Here is a 21,799-nt window from a genome sequence, read left to right on the forward strand (position 1 = left end):
CTTCTTTACTTTAACTGCTGATGGTGTGATAGGGGAAATGACATCTCTGAGAACTTGTTAGTGCAAAGAACCCTAACTTGTCTTTCTGAATGGTTTTCTCTTAATCCTTTAGAAAAATCTGGGATTTTTCTGTATTCTGCTTATCTGAGAGTGCCCTCTTTTGTGTCATAAGCAAGAAATTAAGAGAGTAAAGTCTGGTTCCTGAAAGTTGTATTGACAAATCCAAGATTAAGTCAATTTTTAAATAATGGCTTTTGCATTGTATTCATTCCCACCGTGCCCCGCCCCCCTGCCCCAACCAACCAAAAATCTAGTGTTTTCACATTTTAAAATCGGAAAAGTCACGTCTCTCCAAAATAAATTTCAAAGGTTTTCATATATTAGCCTTCAGTGCAAGTAATATAATTGTTTTTCTTTTTTTTTTAATTCACCAAACAGAAAAAATATCGCCAACATCCAGATACTTTCAAGTTTACTTCGATTGAAGATGCTCCAATTACAGTGCAATCTAAGATTAACCAGGCCCAGAGGAGTGATGTAAGTGTGAATCTTATCTGTGTCTCCATGAATGCTAACTAATACAAATACATTAGTATTCCAAATGTACTGATCACCTGTAGATATTATGGAATCTGAAGAGACTCAACTACATGAGCAACTGTATAATTCCCTTAGCTTCTCATTGACAAAGCACACCTAATTCATATCTTAAGAGTATTATGTACTGTGTGCTGTCCTTCCAGTATTTTGACCTTGATTTCCAAGGAGAAGGTAAGAGGGGCTTCTCTTGATAAAAAGAAACACTACACGCCTATTTCTAAGAAAGACCAGGAAGATGAATAGAGGCACTATATCATATGAAAGAGTTATATTTTAAGTCAGAACTAAGACAAAAATCATATAATAGTCAAACCTACTACCCACCCACCCCTTTAGGAGCCCACAGAGTATAATAGAGAGGGTTGGTGTATCCGACTGCATTAGCCTCTCTTATGCTCAGGAAAGTGTCTACACGTTCACATTTTCATCAGGACACCTTCCTGGGCTAACTTCCACCAGGTTCCCTGACCTCGGTCCAGGGGCTCCTAGTGCATACATACCAAGGAGGCCTTGTCCAGGCTAAACCAGCATGAAGATAAGACCCTGTGTAATTGCATGTAAGAAAGACCTTGAATGCCTTCAGATGTTTGCAGCTGAATATGGGAACCACACAGAGTCTTTCATAAGAAGCACCCCTGCGCAGTGCGACCCTCCCTAAAATTCTTTTCCTCTGCCATTAAATCTTTCTCCTACTTTATTAGTTTGTTTATGCATTGTTGTTTTTTCTCTTTCAGATTGCCTACAAAGCCAAAGGAGAGAAAACTCTTCACAAATATAGCCTGCCAGCGGACCTGCCCCAGTTCATCCAGGCTAAAGTCAATGCCTACAATATCAGTGAGGTGTGTGCATTAGCTCCGCTGGGGGCTGCTGATAAGCCTTTTCTAAGTGCGGTCTGAGTTATACTTAAATGACATTTTTCTTTCAGAATATATACAAAGCAGACTTGAAAGATATGAGCAAGAAGGGTTACGACCTGAGAACGGATGCGATTCCCATCAAGGCTGCCAAGGCTGCCAGGCAGGCGGCCAGTGACGTAAGTCCAGCTGGTGGTCACCTGTGTGTAACCAGAAATGTGGGGGGGCGGGTGGACTTGTTATCCCAAAGTCCCATGTCTGCTGTCCCCACCTGGAAGCAAGTCTGGTTGAAAACTGTTTAGAAAAGGAAGTTCCTTAAACAGATCTGATCAGCTCTCATCAAGCACCCTCGTTAAAAATTCTCATCAATATTTCTATACAAATGCACTTTATTCTCCTTGTGAAAATAAATACGGTGCATACTGTTGCAGAAGACCAAAGAAAAACCAAGCGACGCTTTAAAGAAAAGGAGGGACACTGTTTAATTATGCCAGCGGACTCAGGGAATAGCTTTCCAAATCTGAGTACCAAAACATGCAGGGGGCTTCTTTTTATATCTCCCTGTGGTCTTTGTCCTGCAAATATGGATTATGCTTCCAGTCCTTTTCACAGGCCTTGCAAGAAGGCCCCCAGGTGTTGGGGGTCTCCAGGCCATATCTGATGGTTTGGCCTGGCACCAGCGTTAATAACCCTCCCTCCGGGGCAGTGCACTGTTCACAGTTTTATGGCCTCTGTAACAGGTTCTGCAAGACCAGTTTCTGGGAAGGAGGTAATGATTTAATTATAGGTTATCAGGAATGTACACTGAGCTTGCTGGCATGGATTCCAATTGCTAGCCCCCCAAATATCAGGGTTACATCGGAATTAGCCATTTTTAGCCTTCTCAATACTATTTAAGTATAACAGCCTCCTAAGGGTAAAATTTTGTCTCAAAACTTGCTTAATTTATGTGAGTTCCCTATTGCTTCTACAGATGATAACTTGGCTTCAAATTTTATAGCCTCCAATTGTCAGTCATTAGATTCCATTACAGTTAGGAACTTTGTTTCTTTTGCTGTCTTGCTTTTACCCAGCTGCGAACTGAAGTCCCTTTGCTCTTAAATTTAAATACAGTGGACTCAGGCCCCCACCTGTTGTCCTGTAGGAAGTGGGATACCCTTCCTGTACTGCTGTAGTTGTCCTGAGGCTTCTGTGTTGTGATTCCCTGTCTCCTGGTTTGTTTATGATGGTATTGCTCTGGCTTCCTGGATTCTTCTTCCCCGGATTTACTTCTTTCTGCTCTGCATGATCCAGGGACAGAACACAGACCCTTGCTTTTGATTTCCCCCAAGTCCCAAGCACAACATCACTGACTGTTTGAAATGAAATTGACATTACACCAGGGTAAATACGTGACAGTTGAGTAATGAATGCCTGTGTCCTAAAGGCCCTGCCATCCAGAATTTCTCACTGATCCTCTTCCTCTGTGGGTGGCTTCCTCCAGTCTCCCCTCCCCGGCTCCTCCTCCTTCCCATCCCCCCTCCCCTCTCCCGCCCCATACACACAAACCTTCCCTCAGATCTCTGCTTCTAGGTTTCCCAGGTTTCTTCCCAGGTCTCCCCAAGGAAGCTCAGTTCCCCTCACTATTATTCAGAGCCAATTAGTGTTTACACTACTGGCTCTGAGTCTCCCTTTGAATATGCAGACTCATTAAAATTCTACTACCACCGCTACAATTCTACTAATCAAATAGCCAGCTCCTTGGGATCTTCTTTAGCAGCCCAACGTCATTGGTAGAGATTGTGAAATATTTATCTTTTCATTTGTCTCTCTCAAGTATCTAAGTGGGAAGGAAGTTATTTTACTTTGTCATTGATATGAATAGTGGTAACACCCCTACCCCAATCTTGCTGGGGTAGCAGAAGCAGCTATAGACAATCAAATGGGCTCAAAATAGCACTTTAATTTTACCTGGCTACTTATAAGCGAGTATCTACTTGTTTGGTTATTGAAGTAATTTCTGGAAAGCCCAATTGCTTCAAACCATGATCTCATTGCTCAGTAAAATCTTCATTGATACATTTTAAAATATGCCCACTTTTGTTTCTAATAGGTTCAGTACAAAAAAGATTATGAAAAGGCCAAAGGGAAAATGGTTGGCTTCCAAAGTCTCCAAGATGATCCTAAACTGGTTCATTATATGAATGTAGCCAAGATACAATCGGACCGGGTATATAAAAATGACTATGAGAAGACAAAGACGAAATTCAACATACCCCATGATATGTTCAATGTCGTGGCAGCTAAGAAAGCTCAGGATATTGTCAGCAATACCAACTATAAGCATCCACTCCATCATTACACCTACCTGCCTGATGCCATGGACCTGGAGTTGTCTAAAAACATGATGCACATACAGAGCGATGTAAGTGACATGTACTCCACAAGACAATCTCCCTTCAAGGTCAGAGCCTGCATGAGAGAAGCCCTTGCCTGGGGCGCTCACTCTTTTTTCCCTTTGCCGTAGAATGCCTACAAGGAAGACTACAACACCTGGATGAAAGGCATTGGCTGGATACCTATTGGGAGTCTGGATGTAGAAAAGGTTAAAAAGGCGGGTGATGCCCTGAGTGAAAAGAAGTACAGGCAGCATCCAGACACCCTCAAATTCACCAGCATCGTGGACTCCCCAGTTATGGTCCAGGCAAAGCAGAACACACAGCAAGTCAGTGATGTGAGTACAACCAAACAGAGGGTGCAAAGGATGGAGGGAGGATTCAAGAAATATTGGCCCACTTAAAAAAAATTCTTCTGAGCTAATATCTTTTCCTTAATTTAAAATTAATAATTACAATACTTTTTAGCTTGATCACTAATGTTTTCTTTTCCTTTTATCTTGGCTTTTACCTTTCTTTTTGAAACCTCTTCCTCTTTAACTACCTTGAAATACTGTGTTATTGTATAAGTTGACATGGTGCAAAAAATTCTACTCCGCTACTACTACTACTACTACTACACACACACACACACACACACTAACTTTAAGCTTAAATCCTAGACACTTTATTGTGGCAAATTTATCATATCCAATTCTATATTAAGTTCCTTATATTTAGTGTTTATATATAATACAGGGAAATAATACACATGAGTATATGATTTTGCACCTCATTTCACCATAGATAATTATCTAGAGGCTTTTTTTACTTATGTCTTGGTGGAGATTAGTACATTGTTTGCCTGCCTGTCCATAAGTCATATATATAATCTGGCTAAAGTCAAACCTCACGGAAAGACTGGTGTATAGAAGAGTCAAAGGGACATCAAAAGCACACATTCATTAATTCATTGAATGAATGTTTTTGAACACCTTCCATGTGCTAGGCACTGTATTATGTGATGATTGTACAAAGATTAAATAGACAAGGATATGTGAGATACAGGCTATAACAAGAATATAGGACAAGAGTATAAGAAAGTTGTGGGTAGAACAGCATTACCACACAGACAGATGAATGCTACAGGAGATACACGTGTTCAGTAAGTTCAAGGGAAGAGGTAACTGCCTACCAGAACTTCCCTAGAAAATTCTGGAAGGAAAAGCATGACAGTAAAGAAGTAATGAATGGAAGAGAAGTGAAGTGTTCAGGATTGTAACCTGATCATTGAGGGTCTTGTATGCCAATTTATAGTCTAGACATTATGGGGTAAGTAGCAAGATGTATTGAATATTTTTAATTCATGGAGTTGCATTATTATGTCTGCATTTTAAATCTGACAAAAAGTACAGCGGCTGTATTGGAGAGGGAGAGACTGGAAAAAGAAGATGAATTAGAAAGCTGTTACAGACACCCAACAGAAGGCTTACTTGGACTTTAAGGCAGTAGTGATGGGAAAGGAGGTGTTTAAAAGTAGAATTGATGAGACTCTGTGAATGCTTAGAAGTGGTTTCTAAAGTCAGTGAGGAAGTAAGGATAGCTCTGGGATTCTTAGAAGAATTTATTAGTATTTGAGGATTCACTTAGATATCAGCCACCTCAGACTTTACTTGTGATACATACACACCAGTTTACCCATGATGTTCCATATAGACGTGCCTGGGAAATGGAGGTATGTACGATAAATAACAATGGAGAGACTGAAAATCTCCTTGTGATTCCTGGTCTAGTTCAGTTTTAGAAAATTGAGCAATTTCTTTCATTTTTATTACCAAGAGGAGAGATATAATATGATGTCTACAGATGTCTTTAAAATGACAAGCTAGGGTAAATCCAAATAGTAAATCTTTTGAGTACACTGGATTTATGTATAAGCACCTTCATTTAATGAGAAAATTACTATATGCTTTTACTTGTACAATTATAAGTGGAAAGTTTTAAGCAGAAGTGAAAGACATTCTAACCATCATTTTCTCTCTAAAAATAACAAACCCAAACTAAACACTTGGAGTGCGGGAAACGAGTTAAGTCGGCTCGCGTGAATTGCGCGTACTCCGCGGGAGCCGTCTTTAACTCGGTTCATATAGATTTGCGGTGGAGTGCGGGAAACGTGTAAACTCGGGCCGATTGTAACTGCGTATTACCAAATATTTGTTTGTAATCCACCCTTTTGGTGGATGGAACAAAACCAAAAGACAGAGCCATCTTATATTTTGGCGGGAAATTCACCCGCACTCCAAGTGTAAAACAACATAAGACTTTAAGAACTATTAGCTCCTCTAGCAAAGAATGAACTTTTCTGGCTTTGGTGTAGTTCACGTTAGAACCAATTTTTCATTTATCTTTGGCAGTAAATTATTTCTATTCTCTTAAGGATTCTTTCTCTCTATTATAATACACAGAGTTGTTGGCTCTTCCTAAAGACAACAAGATGCTTGAGTTTCTGAAAAACAGAAAAATACCTTTGATACTTTTGCACAATAGAAATGGTGGGGATTGTGCTAGGAATAACTCCTTTAAGCATGCCACTAATGCATTTTCATTTTTGTACTGTTGGTAATGCCTTTTGTTATTGTGGCTGTGTGTTGCAGATCTTATACAAAGCTAAAGGAGAAGATGTGAAACATAAATACACGATGAGTTCTGATCTTCCTCAGTTTCTACAGGCCAAGTGCAATGCTTACAATATAAGTGATGTAAGTAGGATCTTTGATGGGGTGTGAAATACAGAACTGGTGATAAAATAATAGAATTTTAAGGTATGATGGGACCTTGACGATTACTTAGGTCAGTTTTCCACACGTTCTCGGTTGCAGCCTGGCCAGTGTCTGTACCTCTGAGTTGGCCTTTTAAAGTGTAGGACAACTTCTTCTTCTTCTTCTTCTTCTTCTTCTTCTTCTTCTTCTTCTTCTTCTTCTTCTTCTTCTTCTTCTTCTTCTTCTTCTTCTTCTTCTGTATTGAATTTATTGAGGTGACATTGGTTAATAAAGTTATAGGTTTCTGTATTTGGTATTGTGTGTTCACCATTCCAAGTCAAGTCTCCTTCCATCACCATTTATCCCCCTGTATCCTCTTCTACCGCCCCACCTACCTTTTCCCCTGACAATCACCATAAAGGATTCTTCTTTATGTAGAGCTTAACATCTAGTTCTCTAAACCTCAATTAGTTTTCCTAATTTTTGCATGTGGAGAAGGTTATTATCCTCCAGAGAAATAAGAATAAAGAAAATCCTTTTTTAAAAAAAAAACAACAATCCTAAGATTGCTAGATCTTACCACCAGACCTTCCCTTGACCTTTCCATAAGACTGAACAACTTCGTTTTCTCCAGCTGGTCCTCACATACCCTGGTCTCCAGAACCTTTATTAGATCTACAAACTGGACCCACTCCAGTTTCTTATGTCCCTGTTCAATATGTGCCCAAACCAGATCTGGGTGAATAATTAGTGCAGAGCCCAGTAAGTCCATGCTACGTAAAATGTGATGTTTTGCTCTAGGAGATTCTTTTAGCTTCCATCTGCAGCGGGATAAAACAATCCCAGCTGTTGAGGAATCACTTCAGCGGATGAATACACAGCATGCTGACATCCCGTTTCTTCTTCTGTCCCAGGTCTGTTATAAACGGGACTGGCATGATTTAATAGCCAAGGGCAACAATGTGCTGGGAGACGCTATTCCCATCACTGCAGCCAAAGCGTCAAGAAACATTGCCAGTGATGTGAGTACACGTTCTAGGTGAAATCTGGGTGATTGCCTTTTTAAAAAGTAAATAGATGTGTGCTTGTTTAAATGCTATCACATTGAAAACAAGATGTTGAATTCATGACATTCAAACTCTCCACAAAATATTGTTTTGAGAAACTGTCACTTTTCCATGTTTTGTGATTCTTTTCACTTGACCCCACTTGGTAGAGCTGTCATAATCCTGACAGCAGCTTTCTCCCTGATTCATATCCCAAATTACCTCCCCCGACACCTTCCCTGACAGCCCGCATTTATTTTCGGTGAGAACATCCTGACTGACACTAACACATTAAATTCAGGTGCCTGCCTGCATTATAATTGCATTAAGACGATTGAAAAGATGTTCTAAAAAATGTACAGATTTTATTTTTATTTTTTTGTATTGAATTTATTAGGGTGACACTGGTTAACAAAATTACACAGGTTTCAGGTGCACAGTTCCACAACACATCATCTGTACACTGTATTGAGTGTTCATCACTCCAAGTCAAGTGCCTTCCATCACCATTTATCCCCCCTTTACCTTCTTCTGCCTCCCCCCAGCCCCTCCCTGCTGGCAATCACCATTTTATAAATCCAATGGGCAAAGAACCACTTTTCTAGAATGTAATTTTGATTTATGTAATTGATGCCCATTTTATCTATAACAGAAACAGCATACACTTATTCTTCTTCCCATAATTGAAAAACAACATTTTCACAAAGCATACTCCCTCCCTGCTTCACATCTCCCCCCCCCCCACCCCCCGCTGCCTGCACACTTCACTGTTACACACCATTCCAGAGACTACAATCTTGGTTTGAGGAGAGAAGAAAGAAACCACACATGTGTGCAGGCCACAGGGGAGATGGGTGTAAGAATTCTAGAGCTTTTTCTTGTAGGGCTGCTACTGAAAACAGTTCCTCAGAGATGTGCACATCACTGTGAAATGCATTTCTAGTTTTAGGAGGAAGTGAAAGTCTAAAGCATGACATTCTCTTCTCTTTTTTGTAAGCACTTGCACAGAGCTTTTCCTAACATGCCTAGAGATTACTTGATAATCCTTTTGCCTGCCAAACTCCTGTTGATAAATCGGTGCTTAAACAGCAGAAGCTGCGTATCTGCAGAGTTTAGGTGGATTTTAATTCTTTTATGTGGAAATTGAGGTTTTGACCTGTTACATACAGTGTAGCTCAATCTGCACCACATTGCCGGTCCCAGCAGTGAGAGATTTTGGACAGCACAGCTTTTAGATATCTACTGGTGGGGAAAGCTCACAGGGGTCCCTGCCCTCAGTGTAGTTCCTTTACTCATCTTAGCTGCTTCAGGAGAGGAGCTGCTGAGGACTGGGGTGGGTGAAGACTCAGCTACCTACCATTGCAGCATCTAAACTGATGCTCCCTATTAGGTCAACCTGAGACAAAAATCACAGTAATGATTTCCTCCCCCACCCCAAGACGATCTGAGTGCAAACATCTCACATGTAGAGTTTTTTTAGAGTTTCCTCTGCACCTGTTGTTTAGCTATTACTAGGCCAATTGGAACAGAAAATGGGAGGTTTTCTCAATAATTTCTAATAATCTGTGATGTGCAATAATATAATGGATTAGGCGAATTCACATTGCTGGAAAACCAGGAGATATGGGTCTTACATTTGGAACGTGTCATGTTTATAGTAAGTGTGAAAATTCAGTTGGCTTTAAGTAAAGTTCTAAATGCAAGTCATCTATAGGATTGATCACAAAGAAAAGAAACTGGTCCTGAGTGTAACACAGAAGTGATGGAAATAAATACTGTCACTCTGAACTTTCTGGGGAGTGTGTGTGGGGGGGGGGGGATATGGTTTGCATTTTTGCACAATCTTCCAGAAAGTCACAATGTTCTGAGAGCTTTTGTGTGTGAATAGAGTTGCTACACCTACTAGTATCATTGCCTAGGACTTTGCTAACCAAGTTCTGCCTCTGCAGTATAAATACAAGGAAGCTTATGAGAAGGCCAAGGGCAAGCATGTGGGTTTTAGAAGCCTCCAGGATGATCCCAAGCTGGTCCATTATATGAACGTAGCCAAGCTGCAATCTGATCGTGAATACAGGAAGAACTATGAGAACACCAAAACCAGCTACCATACCCCTGGGGACATGGTTAGCATCACAGCCGCAAAGATGGCCCAGGATGTTGTTACCAACATCAATTATAAACAACCGATACATCATTACACATACCTACCTGACGCCATGAGTGTCCAGCACACCAGGAACGCGAATCAAATTCAGAGTGATGTAAGTATGTGGGACAGAGCAGACCCAGAGAAGCTGGTACTTCAGGGATAATCTTTTCTTCCTACTTTAGTAGACTTCACAATACAGTAATATATTTGGGGGGAAATGTACTTTAAAATAAACAGTCATTATTGAAAGATTAACAAAGGCATGGTGGACAAGCTGTGTTTTTGCTGGCTTTCTGCACTCCTACTGTCACCATTGACATTGCCTTTATTAACTTCTGGGTCACAGAGAAAGCCATATTCCACTAAGTCGATAAGCCACCTTAATCCTCAGCAAGAGGAAATGGTTGCTCCTGGGGTGCTTTCTTCAATGGTGATACGTATAAGGCAAAATAGGAGCATTCTTTATTCTTTCTGAATTCAGCAAAGTTATTTTTTGACTTTTAAAAAAAACCTCAAGGTCACACTCTCATGCATGTAAATCTGTGTGATGAGTCATCTAAAATGAGCCAGGAAGGCTTTGTGACTGCAGCATGATTCACGGGGAGCTGCAGAGGGAGGTGTTTAATATTCAGGGCTTTTCCTTCCGCAGGATCCAGATGTCTATAAGAATCGTCCTCTATGAAGGGAAGAAATGGTGTTCCTTTATTGTGGCTCAATGAAAATGTCTCTCCCCAGCTGAGATCAGGAAGAGCCTAGGTGGACAGTGTGGGTGAAATTCAAAGTTGGGGAGTTTTCAGTGAAATCAAAAGGAAAGCCCAATTTATTGTCAAAAGAGACGATATTTTTTCAGCAGTAGCCGTGGAAATATGTGGCCCAGATCCTCTCTGTGTTGTATAATGCCCCAAACAACAGCACTGCTGTTTCTCATTACCAAATTCTGGGTGAGAAGCTCCGTGACAGACATAACCATAGCTTCCACTACAGACGGGGGCGAGTTGAAAAGGTTGCCATTCATTTCCCCTGCAGAGGATTGCAGATGGCAGAACCGGTGCTTGGCTGTTCTCTAGGACATCTCCTCATATGAGCTTGCTCTTTTACAGAATGTGTATAAGGACGACTATAACACCTTCTTCAAGGGCATTGGCTGGATCCCTATTGGTTCTCTGGAGGTTGAGAAGGCCAAGAAAGCAGGCGATGCATTAAATGAGAGGAAGTATCGACAGCACCCAGATACCATCAAATTCACAAGCGTGCCTGATTCCATGGGCATGGTTCTGGCTCAGCAGAACACAAAGCAGCTGAGTGACGTAAGTGGTTTCCCTTCAGAAGGGTGTGTTGATGAATAACCCCGTGATAAGCCACTTCACATCCTTCTTAATTCGATACGTGAGACTGCATCTATGTTAGCAAATGAACTGCTTTCAGAGGTTGTACTTTTAAAGCACCTTGGAACTTGAACATCCATAGAACTGGGAGGGGAGGAGAACTTCCAAATCTGCTTTATTTTCCCAAAGTGAGGAGTCTGTGCTATTCATGAGACATATGGAATGAAATTAGTATTATTATCTATCACTCGGTCTGAATTGCAGACCAAGCTATTTTATTGCTCTGAGTTGCAACAGTTCTACTTAGCTTCCCAGGGAAAGGGCATAATAATGTCCTCATCCCGGGGCACAATAGCTGGATGTTGTGAGAGGCAATCTAGAGAGAGGCCTCTGGGAAGGAGATAAGCAGTTTACTTTCAGAATCATCGGGAGTCACCTCTCTGAGCCCAGGTCTCGCTGGACCCTTAGTCTTAGTCAGAGGCTAATTGCAATACTCAGTGCTTCACCTCATTTGGTAATGTCAGAGTTCTCTTAAAAGACCTCCACCCGAAAGAGGGAGGTAAGTAAAAAGCAAAGAAGAGAAGACTGTGTTTTTAGCCCCTGGCTTCGCCACTGATGCCTCCCTGTGTGAACCCTACACCCAACACCTCTGCTGAGTCAGTCTCCTAGATCTCTCAGCCGTCCTGTCCAACACCTCTCTGTCTTTCAGCCACCACCAACCTAGTTCTGGCTCCATATCTCTCCTGTGGACTATAGTCATCTGGTATCTGGATTCCATGCCCAAGGCACACACTACAACCAGAGAGACCATCTTAGCTCAAATCACATCCCTCTTATAGTTAAAACCCCTTAGTAACTTCTTGAACTGAAAATAAAATCTAAACATATTAACTTGTCTGGGAGGCCCTACTCCCTATCCTGTCTGAGCTCTGGCCCTCCTCAGCCACTCCAGCCCCTGTAACCCAGGGCTGCCTTCGGTGCCTTTCAGGCCACACCCTTTCCACATTCAGGGCCCTGAATGCTCTTCTTCTGCTTGGACCCCTCCCTTATCTTCAATTATCTCCTTAGAAAGCCTTTGCTGACCACCCTGTTTCTTTCCTAAAGTTATTTTATTTACAACACATCATAAATTCTAACTCTACCTTGTAATTCATGTGTTTATTCTCTGTCTCTTCTACTGGTCTGTAAGCTCCAAAAGTACAGGTCTGCCTTTTTCAACCCTTTAAACACAGAACCTACCACCTTACTTGGCCCACAGCGCTGTCCAATAATTATTGGTGAAATGAGCCAATGACTACACTACTAATAACCCCTCTGTATGATAGTTTAGGTATTTGCCTTATATAGGCACACCCGTTTTATTGTGCTTTTTTATGCTTTGAAGATACTGCGTTTTCTACAAATGGAAGGTAATACCCTCCACCAGCAAAAAGATTAGGACTCACTGAAGACTCAGATGATGATTAGCATTTTTTTTAGCAATAAAGCCTTTTTAAATTAAGGTATAAACATTGTTTTTTAGACATAGTGCTATTGCACACTTAATAAATTATAGTATAGGGTAAATATAACTGTTATGTGCACTGGGAAACCAGAAAATTCATGTCTCTCACTTTACTGTGATACTCACTTGATTGCAGTGGTCTGGAACTTAACCCACAATATCTCTGGGGTAGGCTTACGTATGGAAAAACACAAATGACAGTCTTGCTTTTTATGGGAGTATGTGCCTAAGGAAATCTACATTTTGTCGGCTAATGACGTTTGCATGCTGCCTCCTTTGTTTTCAGTTGAACTACAAGGTGGAGGGGGAGAAACTGAAGCACAAGTACACGATAGACCCCGAATTGCCTCAGTTTATTCAAGCCAAGGTCAACGCCCTCAACATGAGTGATGTGAGTACATTCCCTGGTGATAGTCTAACATTGCTAATGGGGGCCTTTCCTTTCCAGTTCTGGGTAACAGTTGAACTTAGAATTTTAAGGGGAATAAACCGAGTTGAGCCCCATTGAATTTCTGTTAGAGGAGGTCATAGAGAAGCTGTGACTGCCAGTTGGCCCTTAGCTGGACCCCGAGCAATTGCAGGCTGTTCACCCCTCCCCTGTCCTAGGAATGTACGTTCTGCCCGTTTCCACAATGGGAGCCATTTTCAAGGGCACGGCCTTACGAGAGCGATGTGTTGTTGAGACCACCTGGATGGTATGAGTGACTAAACCCTGTTAGGGTCTCTATATAAACTTTTAAGATTCTGATGGGTGGGTGCGGAGGTCTCCTATGAGGCCACCGAAGACAGACCTCATACATAAGCTCCCTTGCTTATGTACCTACCAATCTGGAGTGACCTGCCTCTTTCTTCAGTCCCTCCTTGCCCTCTGTGTACAGAGGCCAATAAACAGTCCTCAGATCAGACTCTTATTCTATATAATAAAAGGCTAATGTGCAAATTGACTGAACAGAGGAACGACCAGTTGCTATGATGTGCCCTGACCACCAGGAGGCAAATGCTCAATGCAGGAGCTGCCCCCTGGTGGTGAGTGCACTCCCACAGGGGGAGCGCTGCTTAGCCAGAAGTCCTGAGCCAGGCTCACAGCTGGCGAGCGCAGTGGCAGGGAGGGGAGCCTCTCCCACCTTCATGGCAGTGCTAAGGATGTCCAACTGATGTCAATCAGACATCACCTGAGGGCTCCCAGACTGCAAGAGGGTGCAGGTTGGGCTGAGGGACCCCCCCCACACACAAGTGTATGAATTTCATGCACCAGGCGTCTAGTCATAGGATATGAGGCTACCATAACATTTCACTTAATGCAGGCTTCTCCAAACTATGGGCTATGACTCATTAGTGAGTTATAAAATCAATCTAGTAGGTTGTGTTCCATTAAAAAAAAAAAGAACAAAATGGGATAGCCAAGATAGGAAAATACAGTAGTGCATAGTCTGTAGTAAGGTTAATTTTGCTTTATTTAACTTTTGTTTCAGTTATTTGTTAAAACTTCTTTAAAAAGTTTACTGTCATTTTCTTTAGAAACTCTTTTTTGTATGTAACGAACATCTCTCTCAGGTAGTCTAGATACCTAATTGGTAGTGATGTTTAAATTTACTCTTATGAATTGTTTCCTTTTGTTTGGGTTGTTTTTTTTAAATTGGTAAATTCTAATTTAAAAACATAATCAAACCTTAAGAAAAGTGTTCATTTCTTAAAAGATACCTTAGTCACTCTTCCTAATTTTTTAGGCTCTCTGGATATCCAAATAAACATTTTTTTGGTGCTCATTTCTATGCTTTTGGTTTACTTAGAATTTTTCTCTGCTGTTATAAGTAATATTTAAACATGAAGGTCAATTAAAACTGGATGGTAATACATCTGAAATTTTAATTTTAATATTAAATGCCTTTCTGTAAATTAAAATGCTTTATTATTAAAAGTACAAGAAAATAAAACTATTACATACTTATTATAGAAAAGCTGGAAATATAAAAAATTATGAAAAAATTAAAATCTGTCATTCCACATTTAAAGCATTACATTTCAGTTGCTTTGTTATGCCAACATATACATTTTTAAAGCAGTTGAGATCATACTGTGTAGTTACTGATGTTTTTTAAAAAGGCTCTGATAGATACATAAAAGATGAACTAATAGCCCTAACTCCGCAAATTCTCTCAATAGAAAGGTGTAAAGTATGAGATGTTTTATAAGAAAGATTTTGGCATCTTGTTTCATTCTTTTAATTTTGTTAAATAATAAAATAATATTTCTTTTTTTTCAAGGCTTATTATAAAGCAGACTGGAAGAAAACTCTCGCTAAGGGTTATGATTTGAGAACAGATGCTATTCCAATTGTTGCTGCAAAAAGTTCAAGAAATATTGCTAGTGATGTAAGTCTAATTTGAAAGCAGTAAACTTTATGTTTTCAAAATCTTCACATGGAGGCTATATGAACTATATTAGAAACAAAATTAAAAAGTTATGATATTAAAATACTTTTCTAGTATCCTAAGTAACAATGATTTTTTACACTGCTTCACTTTAAAATATTTAAAAACTCAATACAGTTGTTACAGAAAGAAAATTATTTTTTAAAACTGTAAAATATTTGGAACTCTCATTGTTATGAACTTGAAAACTGATTTTTATTTTGTCAAGAAAAAAAGCTTTCGTATACTAAAATGTCACTAAATTGGAAATGTCTCCAACTGTTTTAAAAGAATACAATATTTATTTTATTTTTTAAATCCTTATTTGAGGATATTTTTTTCTATTGATTTTTAGAGAGTGGAAGGGAGGGAGATAGAGACAGAGACAGAGATAGAGATAGAGAATTAATTGGTTGCCTCCCGCACCTACCCTGAATGACCAGGGATGGGGATCAAACCTGCAACTGAGGTGTGTGCCCTTGACTGGGAATTGAACCTGCAACCATTTGGTGTGAGGGCTGATACTCTAATCACTGAGAAAACAGGCCAGGGCAAGAATACAATTTTTAAATACTATAATTTCCACACAAAAATTGATGAAATATGAAAATCCAGGCAGAATTATAGATTCAAATGAGATGATTTTAGTTATATACTGAATTCAATTTGACAAATTAATTTATAATTTTTATATGAATTAATATAATATGTTGATAGAGTTTAAAACTCTATCATTTGTAGTCCAATACACTAATTCGTATAAGGGCATTGCAAAAATTTACTCAGGATTATGCAAAGACTTTATAAGATAATGCAAAGTAACACTGGAAACATAATAAAAAAATACACCACCCAGTGTGGCTCAGTGGTTGAGTGTCAACCCATACACCAAGAGGTCACCAGTGCAATTCCCAGTCAGGACACATGCCTAGGTTTCAGGATCAACCTCCAGTAGGGCATGGAGGAAGCAGGAGATCATGTCTCTCATCAATGTTTCTCTCTCTCCCTCTCCCTTCCTCTCTCTACCAAATCCTTAATAAGTAAAAATTTCAGGAACCTTTGAACATATTCAAAGAATCTAGTTATGAATAATCTGGATATAAACTACAAATTATTCCATTCTTGATTATCTTCAGAACATGTTTAAAGACCATCCATTAAAAATTATTTGCTAGTTGTTTATTTAACAATGTTAAAACACTAGATTCAGAATGGATTTATCTATTGCTTAATTTGTTAGGTAAATTCAGTTTAATACTTTAGTATTTCCTACTCTACCCTATCAAACTTCTGTCTGCCCTTCTTTTTCATATAGTTCAAATATAAAGAGGCCCACGAGAAAGCCAAAGGCAAGCAAATTGGATTTCGTAGTCTTCAGGATGATCCTAAACTGGTTCACTACATGAATGTAGCCAAAATGCAGTCAGAACGTGAGTACAAAAAGGGCTATGAAGCCAGCAAGACCAGGTACCACACTCCCTTGGATATGTTCAGTGTGACGGCGGCCAAGAAATCTCAGGAGGTTGCTACCAACACCAACTACAGACAACCCTTCCACAACTACACTCTGCTGCCGGATGCCATGAATGTGGAGCATTCCAAGAACGCGATGCAGATTCAAAGCGATGTATGTAACAATCAACAGATTGTTGGCATAGAATTATTCATTTCTAGTTGGCAGGAGGGAAGAACAAGAAATAGGCAATTCCACTCACTCCACCCTAAACCTGGCTAGACTCACTATAATTAGGGGTCCTCTCTAGAATTTGGAGTTTTAGGCTTTTACTCATTTGAACTATAGGTAGCTTCCTTTTGGGGTTACTATATACATATTTTAGAACTTTGGATGTTGGACCCAATATACGATGTATCCTTAAAAAATAGATTTAAATGAGTACTTTATAATATGTTTTCTAATGCAAAATTCTGTTCACTTTCACCCCAAGAAAATTAAATTTTTAAAGGAATTATTGGGTCAGGATTTCCTGTTAGAAACCACCATGAATGTAATAGCTTTTATAATTAATTGTTTTCCAAAAGATAATAGAGAATAAACAGCCAGTTATTCTCCCCCAACTCCTTTTTTCTTTCTTTTTGGTAATGATTGAATCATCTAACTAAAGAAACCCATGCCCTGACTCTTTCTGAGTTCAAATTTTCCTTTTATATTGTAAAGAATCTATACAAATCCGACTTCACCAACTGGATGAAAGGGATTGGCTGGGTCCCAATAGATTCCCTAGAAGTGGAGAAGGCAAAGAAAGCAGGAGAGATTCTTAGCGAGAGGAAGTATCGCCAGCACCCCGAGAAGCTGAAGTTCACGTACTCCATGGACACAATGGAACAAGAACTTAACAAGAGTAACAAACTGACTATGGATAAGGTAAGAACTCACCTGCTGGCCTCAGCCCCAGAACCCTCATAGTGCTCATGCCCCTGAGCCTGGCGCTGCCACTATGACCTCTGTCGGCATTTTAATCTTTCTGATGGTCCTGGTGGTGGTGGTAGGAGGGGCATTCTGTATCTTTTGTCATGTCTAGAGATTCTCAGTCATATTGACCCTCGGGCTGTCAACACCAAGCTGAGGGTGGGACAAAAACTACAAAACCTACATCATGTGGGGATGAGGCAAGATGGCATTTGTTGTTTCAGTGGAAAAGGATTCCCTTGTGTGATCATTTTTGTCCTCAGCGTGTGCCTAGTCTCATCAGCCCCTCCTGCTATTTCACCCATTTTCCAACATCAGAGTTAAGCTCTTCCCCGTGGAGCTGTGAGTCTCTTCCCCTTCCTAGCACTCCCACACACTGGTCCCGCTGTGCAGTCACGTGCCTGCCCTTCTTGTTGTAGAGGCGCTACATTGAGAAATGGAACAAAGACAAGACCACCATTCACATCATGCCCGATACGCCAGACATTCTACTCTCCAAAATGAACCAAATCACCATGAGTGATGTAAGTAGATGAACAACAAAAGTAGAGGAGGTGAAGTGAACTAACGCTTATGGAATGTCTGTCTTTTACGAGCCAGAAATCAGGATCCTCGTCCTAACCCAAATGAAAAGATGCTGACGTTTTTCTTTTCTTTTTTTCTGTTTGATCACTTAGAAACTGTACAAAGCTGGTTGGGAAGAAGAAAAGAAGAAAGGATATGACTTGAGGCCGGATGCCATCTCAATAAAGGCTGCAAAGGCCTCTAGAGACATTGCCAGTGATGTAAGTGCTTCCGCTGGGCTTTCCTTAGGCTGAGCGGAGTTTGTGTGTTTTCAGGAGCTGCAGTCAGCTCTACCCAGGGTTGGTGGGACCATCGTCTTGTGTAACACACAAGCTACATCCCTTCATTCAGTCCAAGGACCCTCTAATCATTTGTCCATTATTTAATGTAAAAAGTGACTGGGTCTTGCTAAAATAAGTTGCTTTTAAAGTATTCTAATCATTTATAGGCAATTCTAAACAAATATAGAGATGAAACTATAGATTTTACCTCGGACACCCCTGACCAGGCTTTTCCTGAATTTAAAGATGCAGCATGAAACACTGTGTCTGCAGCCTTTTCTGCTGGTCAGACAGCTGAGTGGGAAGAGCTGCTTTCTAAAGCACCCTGGACAGCTGATGTCCACATTGCTTTCGTTAATTCTGAGATCACTTTCTTTCCATGGACCTACGTCTGGCACAGAATTTGAAATAAAAAGATTTTGCTCCCTGCCCCCTATGAGCTCTTTTCTTTCTAGTTTTAGGGTAGCTCTAAACCAGGGGCGGGCAAACTTTTTGACTCGAGGGCCACAATGGGTTCTTAAACTGGACCAGAGGGCCGGAACAAAAGCATGGATGGAGTGTTTGTGTGAACTAATATAAATTCAAAGTAAACATCATTACATAAAAGGGTACGGTCTTTTTTTTTTTTAGTTTTATTCATTTCAAACGGATCCGGCCCGCAGGCCGTAGTTTGCCCACGGCTGCTCTAAACCTATGACAAAGCTGTAGGCATCTAGTTTATTATATTCTCGTTCCTCCACTATCTTCATCACCATGGTTGTATTTTCTGTCTACAGTTCAAATACAAGCAAGCCTATGAACAAGGCAAAGGGAAGCACATTGGCTTCCGGAGCCTGGAGGACGACCCCAAGTTGGTGCACTTCATGCAAGTGGCCAAGATGCAGTCAGACCGGGAGTACAGGAAGGGCTATGAGAAATCCAAGACATCCTTCCACACGCCAGTGGACATGTTCAGTGTGGTGGCGGCCAAGAAGTCTCAGGAAGTGGCCAGCAACACCAACTACAGGAATGTGATCCACACCTACAACATGCTTCCTGATGCCATGAACTTCGAATTGGCCAAAAACATGATGCAGATTCAAAGTGATGTATGTGACAGCCATGCCATTTGCAGAGCGTTTACTCTGGAAAATAAGCAAATCAGTAATGACCATAAGTAGTGACATTTTGAAAATCCTGAAAGAAATTAATGCGTAACTTCCCAATAAGTTGTTTCATTTTTTACCTTAGGTTAAATTTACTTATTTATTTTTAACGAAAAGGGATAATTTTTAGAAATGAAAGTCTTATTTTCTACCATTACTGCTGTGAGCCTTGTTGGGTGCTGGATTTGGCAATGGCAAATGAAATTTGGTTTCAGAAAGAATGTGTTGAACGAAGTATGTCAAACAAAGAGAGTCAGAGGCATGAAAGGCTCCTGATAGAGGAGCACGAGGGAAAGCAGGACCTCAGATGATGTGATAGCTCCTGCCTCTCGCTCCCAACCAGCATTCATTTCACTATGTCCAGCTTTTGAGGAGGTGATGGCTGAGGCAGCTTATTGGAATGAGTGTGAGGAAGGCACAGACAGTAGAGAGCCAAGAATTCAGCTATAGAGGACATCTGGTGGCTGGAGAAAGTGAATTTAAATTATAAACCAAAGGCAGGCCCCAAACCTGTATTTCCCTTTGGAAATGTAAAAACTGAGCTATTATCTCATATGTATAATTTTATATATGTATATGTAATATAACCAATAGATGTAAAAAATATATATGTAATATATGTTATTACATAAATATATTACATATAAATATATTACGTATATGAGGAGTACATAAGTGCCCAAATGAAAGCAGCCAAGTACACAAGTGTAGAAGAAAATGTCAGAGTTGAAGGGAGAAAAATGAAATTTGTGCAAAGTACCAGTGAGGTTTCCAATATACCTGAGGGAATTGTAACAGTGGTGACTGATCAAAGACTTATAGCAAAAGAGAGAAATGGGTTCCATAAGTCATCTTAAGGGACCTTAAGAATTTTTGTAAGAAAGTTGGGCCAGCATAGTCACGGTTCTTGAGATAATAGTGTGGTAAATTAATATACTTGGTATTTTTTAGCACTTTTTCTTCAGGAAGGCATTTAGAAACACAAGTCACAAAAATATTACTGCTTGTTTTTAATTTCTCATGCAAGAAAATGTATAAAAGATGAAGTTTAGGGATAAAAATAGTCAAAGTTCAATATACTTATGGAATATCAAATACCCACACGTGTTTCCTGGAAGTTTTGGTTTCTTCTCCTTCTGGAACTTTTCCTCTTTTGCAGAATCAATACAAAGCCGACTTTGATGACTTCATGAAAGGCGTTGGATGGCTCCCTCTGGGCTCCCTGGAGGCTGAGAAAAACAAGAAAGCCATGGAGATTATCAGTGAAAAGAAGTACCGCCAACACCCAGACACTTTGAAGTATTCCACCTTGATGGACTCAATGAACATGGTTTTGGCTCAGAATAATGCCAAAATTATGAATGAGGTAAATCTTTCAATAATGTAGTGTTTCATCTGTATCAGGAAGAAGCCAGGTATATCTTATATTTAATCTTCAGATTTTCCTGACAGTTTTAGGGCATCATAATTAATGTTTACTCTACCTTGAAAGAGAACCTTGTAATTAAAAAAAATTAGTCTTAATAAGTGCCCCCACCCAAATGTTCAATGAGCCTCTCTACCCCATAATGCAAATCTTGAAAAGGGTTCCCTCTAAGGTGAGTTTGAGTAGTTCACAAGTTTGAATCAGAAGACTGCCTGATAACAGCTGGGTTTTTTGCACCCTACCCTGCTTCCTAGCTGGTTGGTTGGATCAGAGCAGACTCCTAGGTCACGTGGCTATAGCAGCATTCTGAGCCAGGGCCTTCTCTGGGCAATCATGAGAGCAATTTTTCTCCACCAGTAGTTCCTTGGATTACTAATAATTCCAGCTTTTAGAAAAGCCTTAGTGTATTTCTTAGTTGTAAGTTGATATCAGGACGAACAAGTCATCAACCTTGGACATCTGTTTTTAAGTTACAAGTAATAATATAGTTGCAGAGCATTGGCTATATTATGTGGATCACAATTTGCAATGCTGTTGATTAGAAAAAGGGAGAGCCCAACCGACGTGGCTCAGTGGTTGAGCATCGACCTAGGAACCAGGAGGTCACGGTTTGATTCCTGGTCAGGGCACATGCCTGGGTTGCAGGCTTGATCCCTAGCAGGGAGCATGCAGGAGGCAGCCAATCAATGATTCTCTCTCATCATTGATGTTTCTATCTCTCTCTCTCCCTTTCCCTTCCTTTCTGAAAGCAATAAAAATATATTTTAAAAAATTTTAAAAATGGGGGAAATTATTTGGACTGTAACATTAAACAGTTGCAGAAAATGATGGTCCTAAAGATAGAGCTGTATTATGCTGTCTCTGAGTAAATCCCCTGGAGTCTTCTGAGAAAACAGATTTGTCAAGAAGACCAACCTCCTTGAAAGGAACTTGCCTAAAAGACAAGGCATGAC

General features: G+C 40.2%; 1 protein-coding gene across 1 annotated transcript in view; it reads left to right on the plus strand.

Moving 5' to 3' along the window:
* The window catches only part of NEB (nebulin), a 192,085-nt gene that overhangs the window by 41,225 nt on the left and 129,061 nt on the right, over nucleotides 1-21,799 (plus strand). The window contains 17 exon segments of the mRNA XM_023762218.1: nucleotides 439-537; nucleotides 1,335-1,439; nucleotides 1,526-1,633; nucleotides 3,547-3,858; nucleotides 3,961-4,167; nucleotides 6,463-6,567; nucleotides 7,482-7,589; nucleotides 9,563-9,874; nucleotides 10,863-11,069; nucleotides 12,878-12,982; nucleotides 14,856-14,963; nucleotides 16,318-16,629; nucleotides 17,179-17,385; nucleotides 17,850-17,954; nucleotides 18,108-18,215; nucleotides 19,052-19,363; nucleotides 20,580-20,786. Of these exon segments, the coding sequence (XP_023617986.1) occupies nucleotides 439-537; nucleotides 1,335-1,439; nucleotides 1,526-1,633; nucleotides 3,547-3,858; nucleotides 3,961-4,167; nucleotides 6,463-6,567; nucleotides 7,482-7,589; nucleotides 9,563-9,874; nucleotides 10,863-11,069; nucleotides 12,878-12,982; nucleotides 14,856-14,963; nucleotides 16,318-16,629; nucleotides 17,179-17,385; nucleotides 17,850-17,954; nucleotides 18,108-18,215; nucleotides 19,052-19,363; nucleotides 20,580-20,786 (3,027 nt within the window).

Source organism: Myotis lucifugus, unplaced genomic scaffold, assembly GCF_000147115.1.
Source record: "Myotis lucifugus unplaced genomic scaffold, Myoluc2.0 scaffold_238, whole genome shotgun sequence".
NCBI classification, from domain to species: Eukaryota; Metazoa; Chordata; class Mammalia; order Chiroptera; family Vespertilionidae; genus Myotis; species Myotis lucifugus.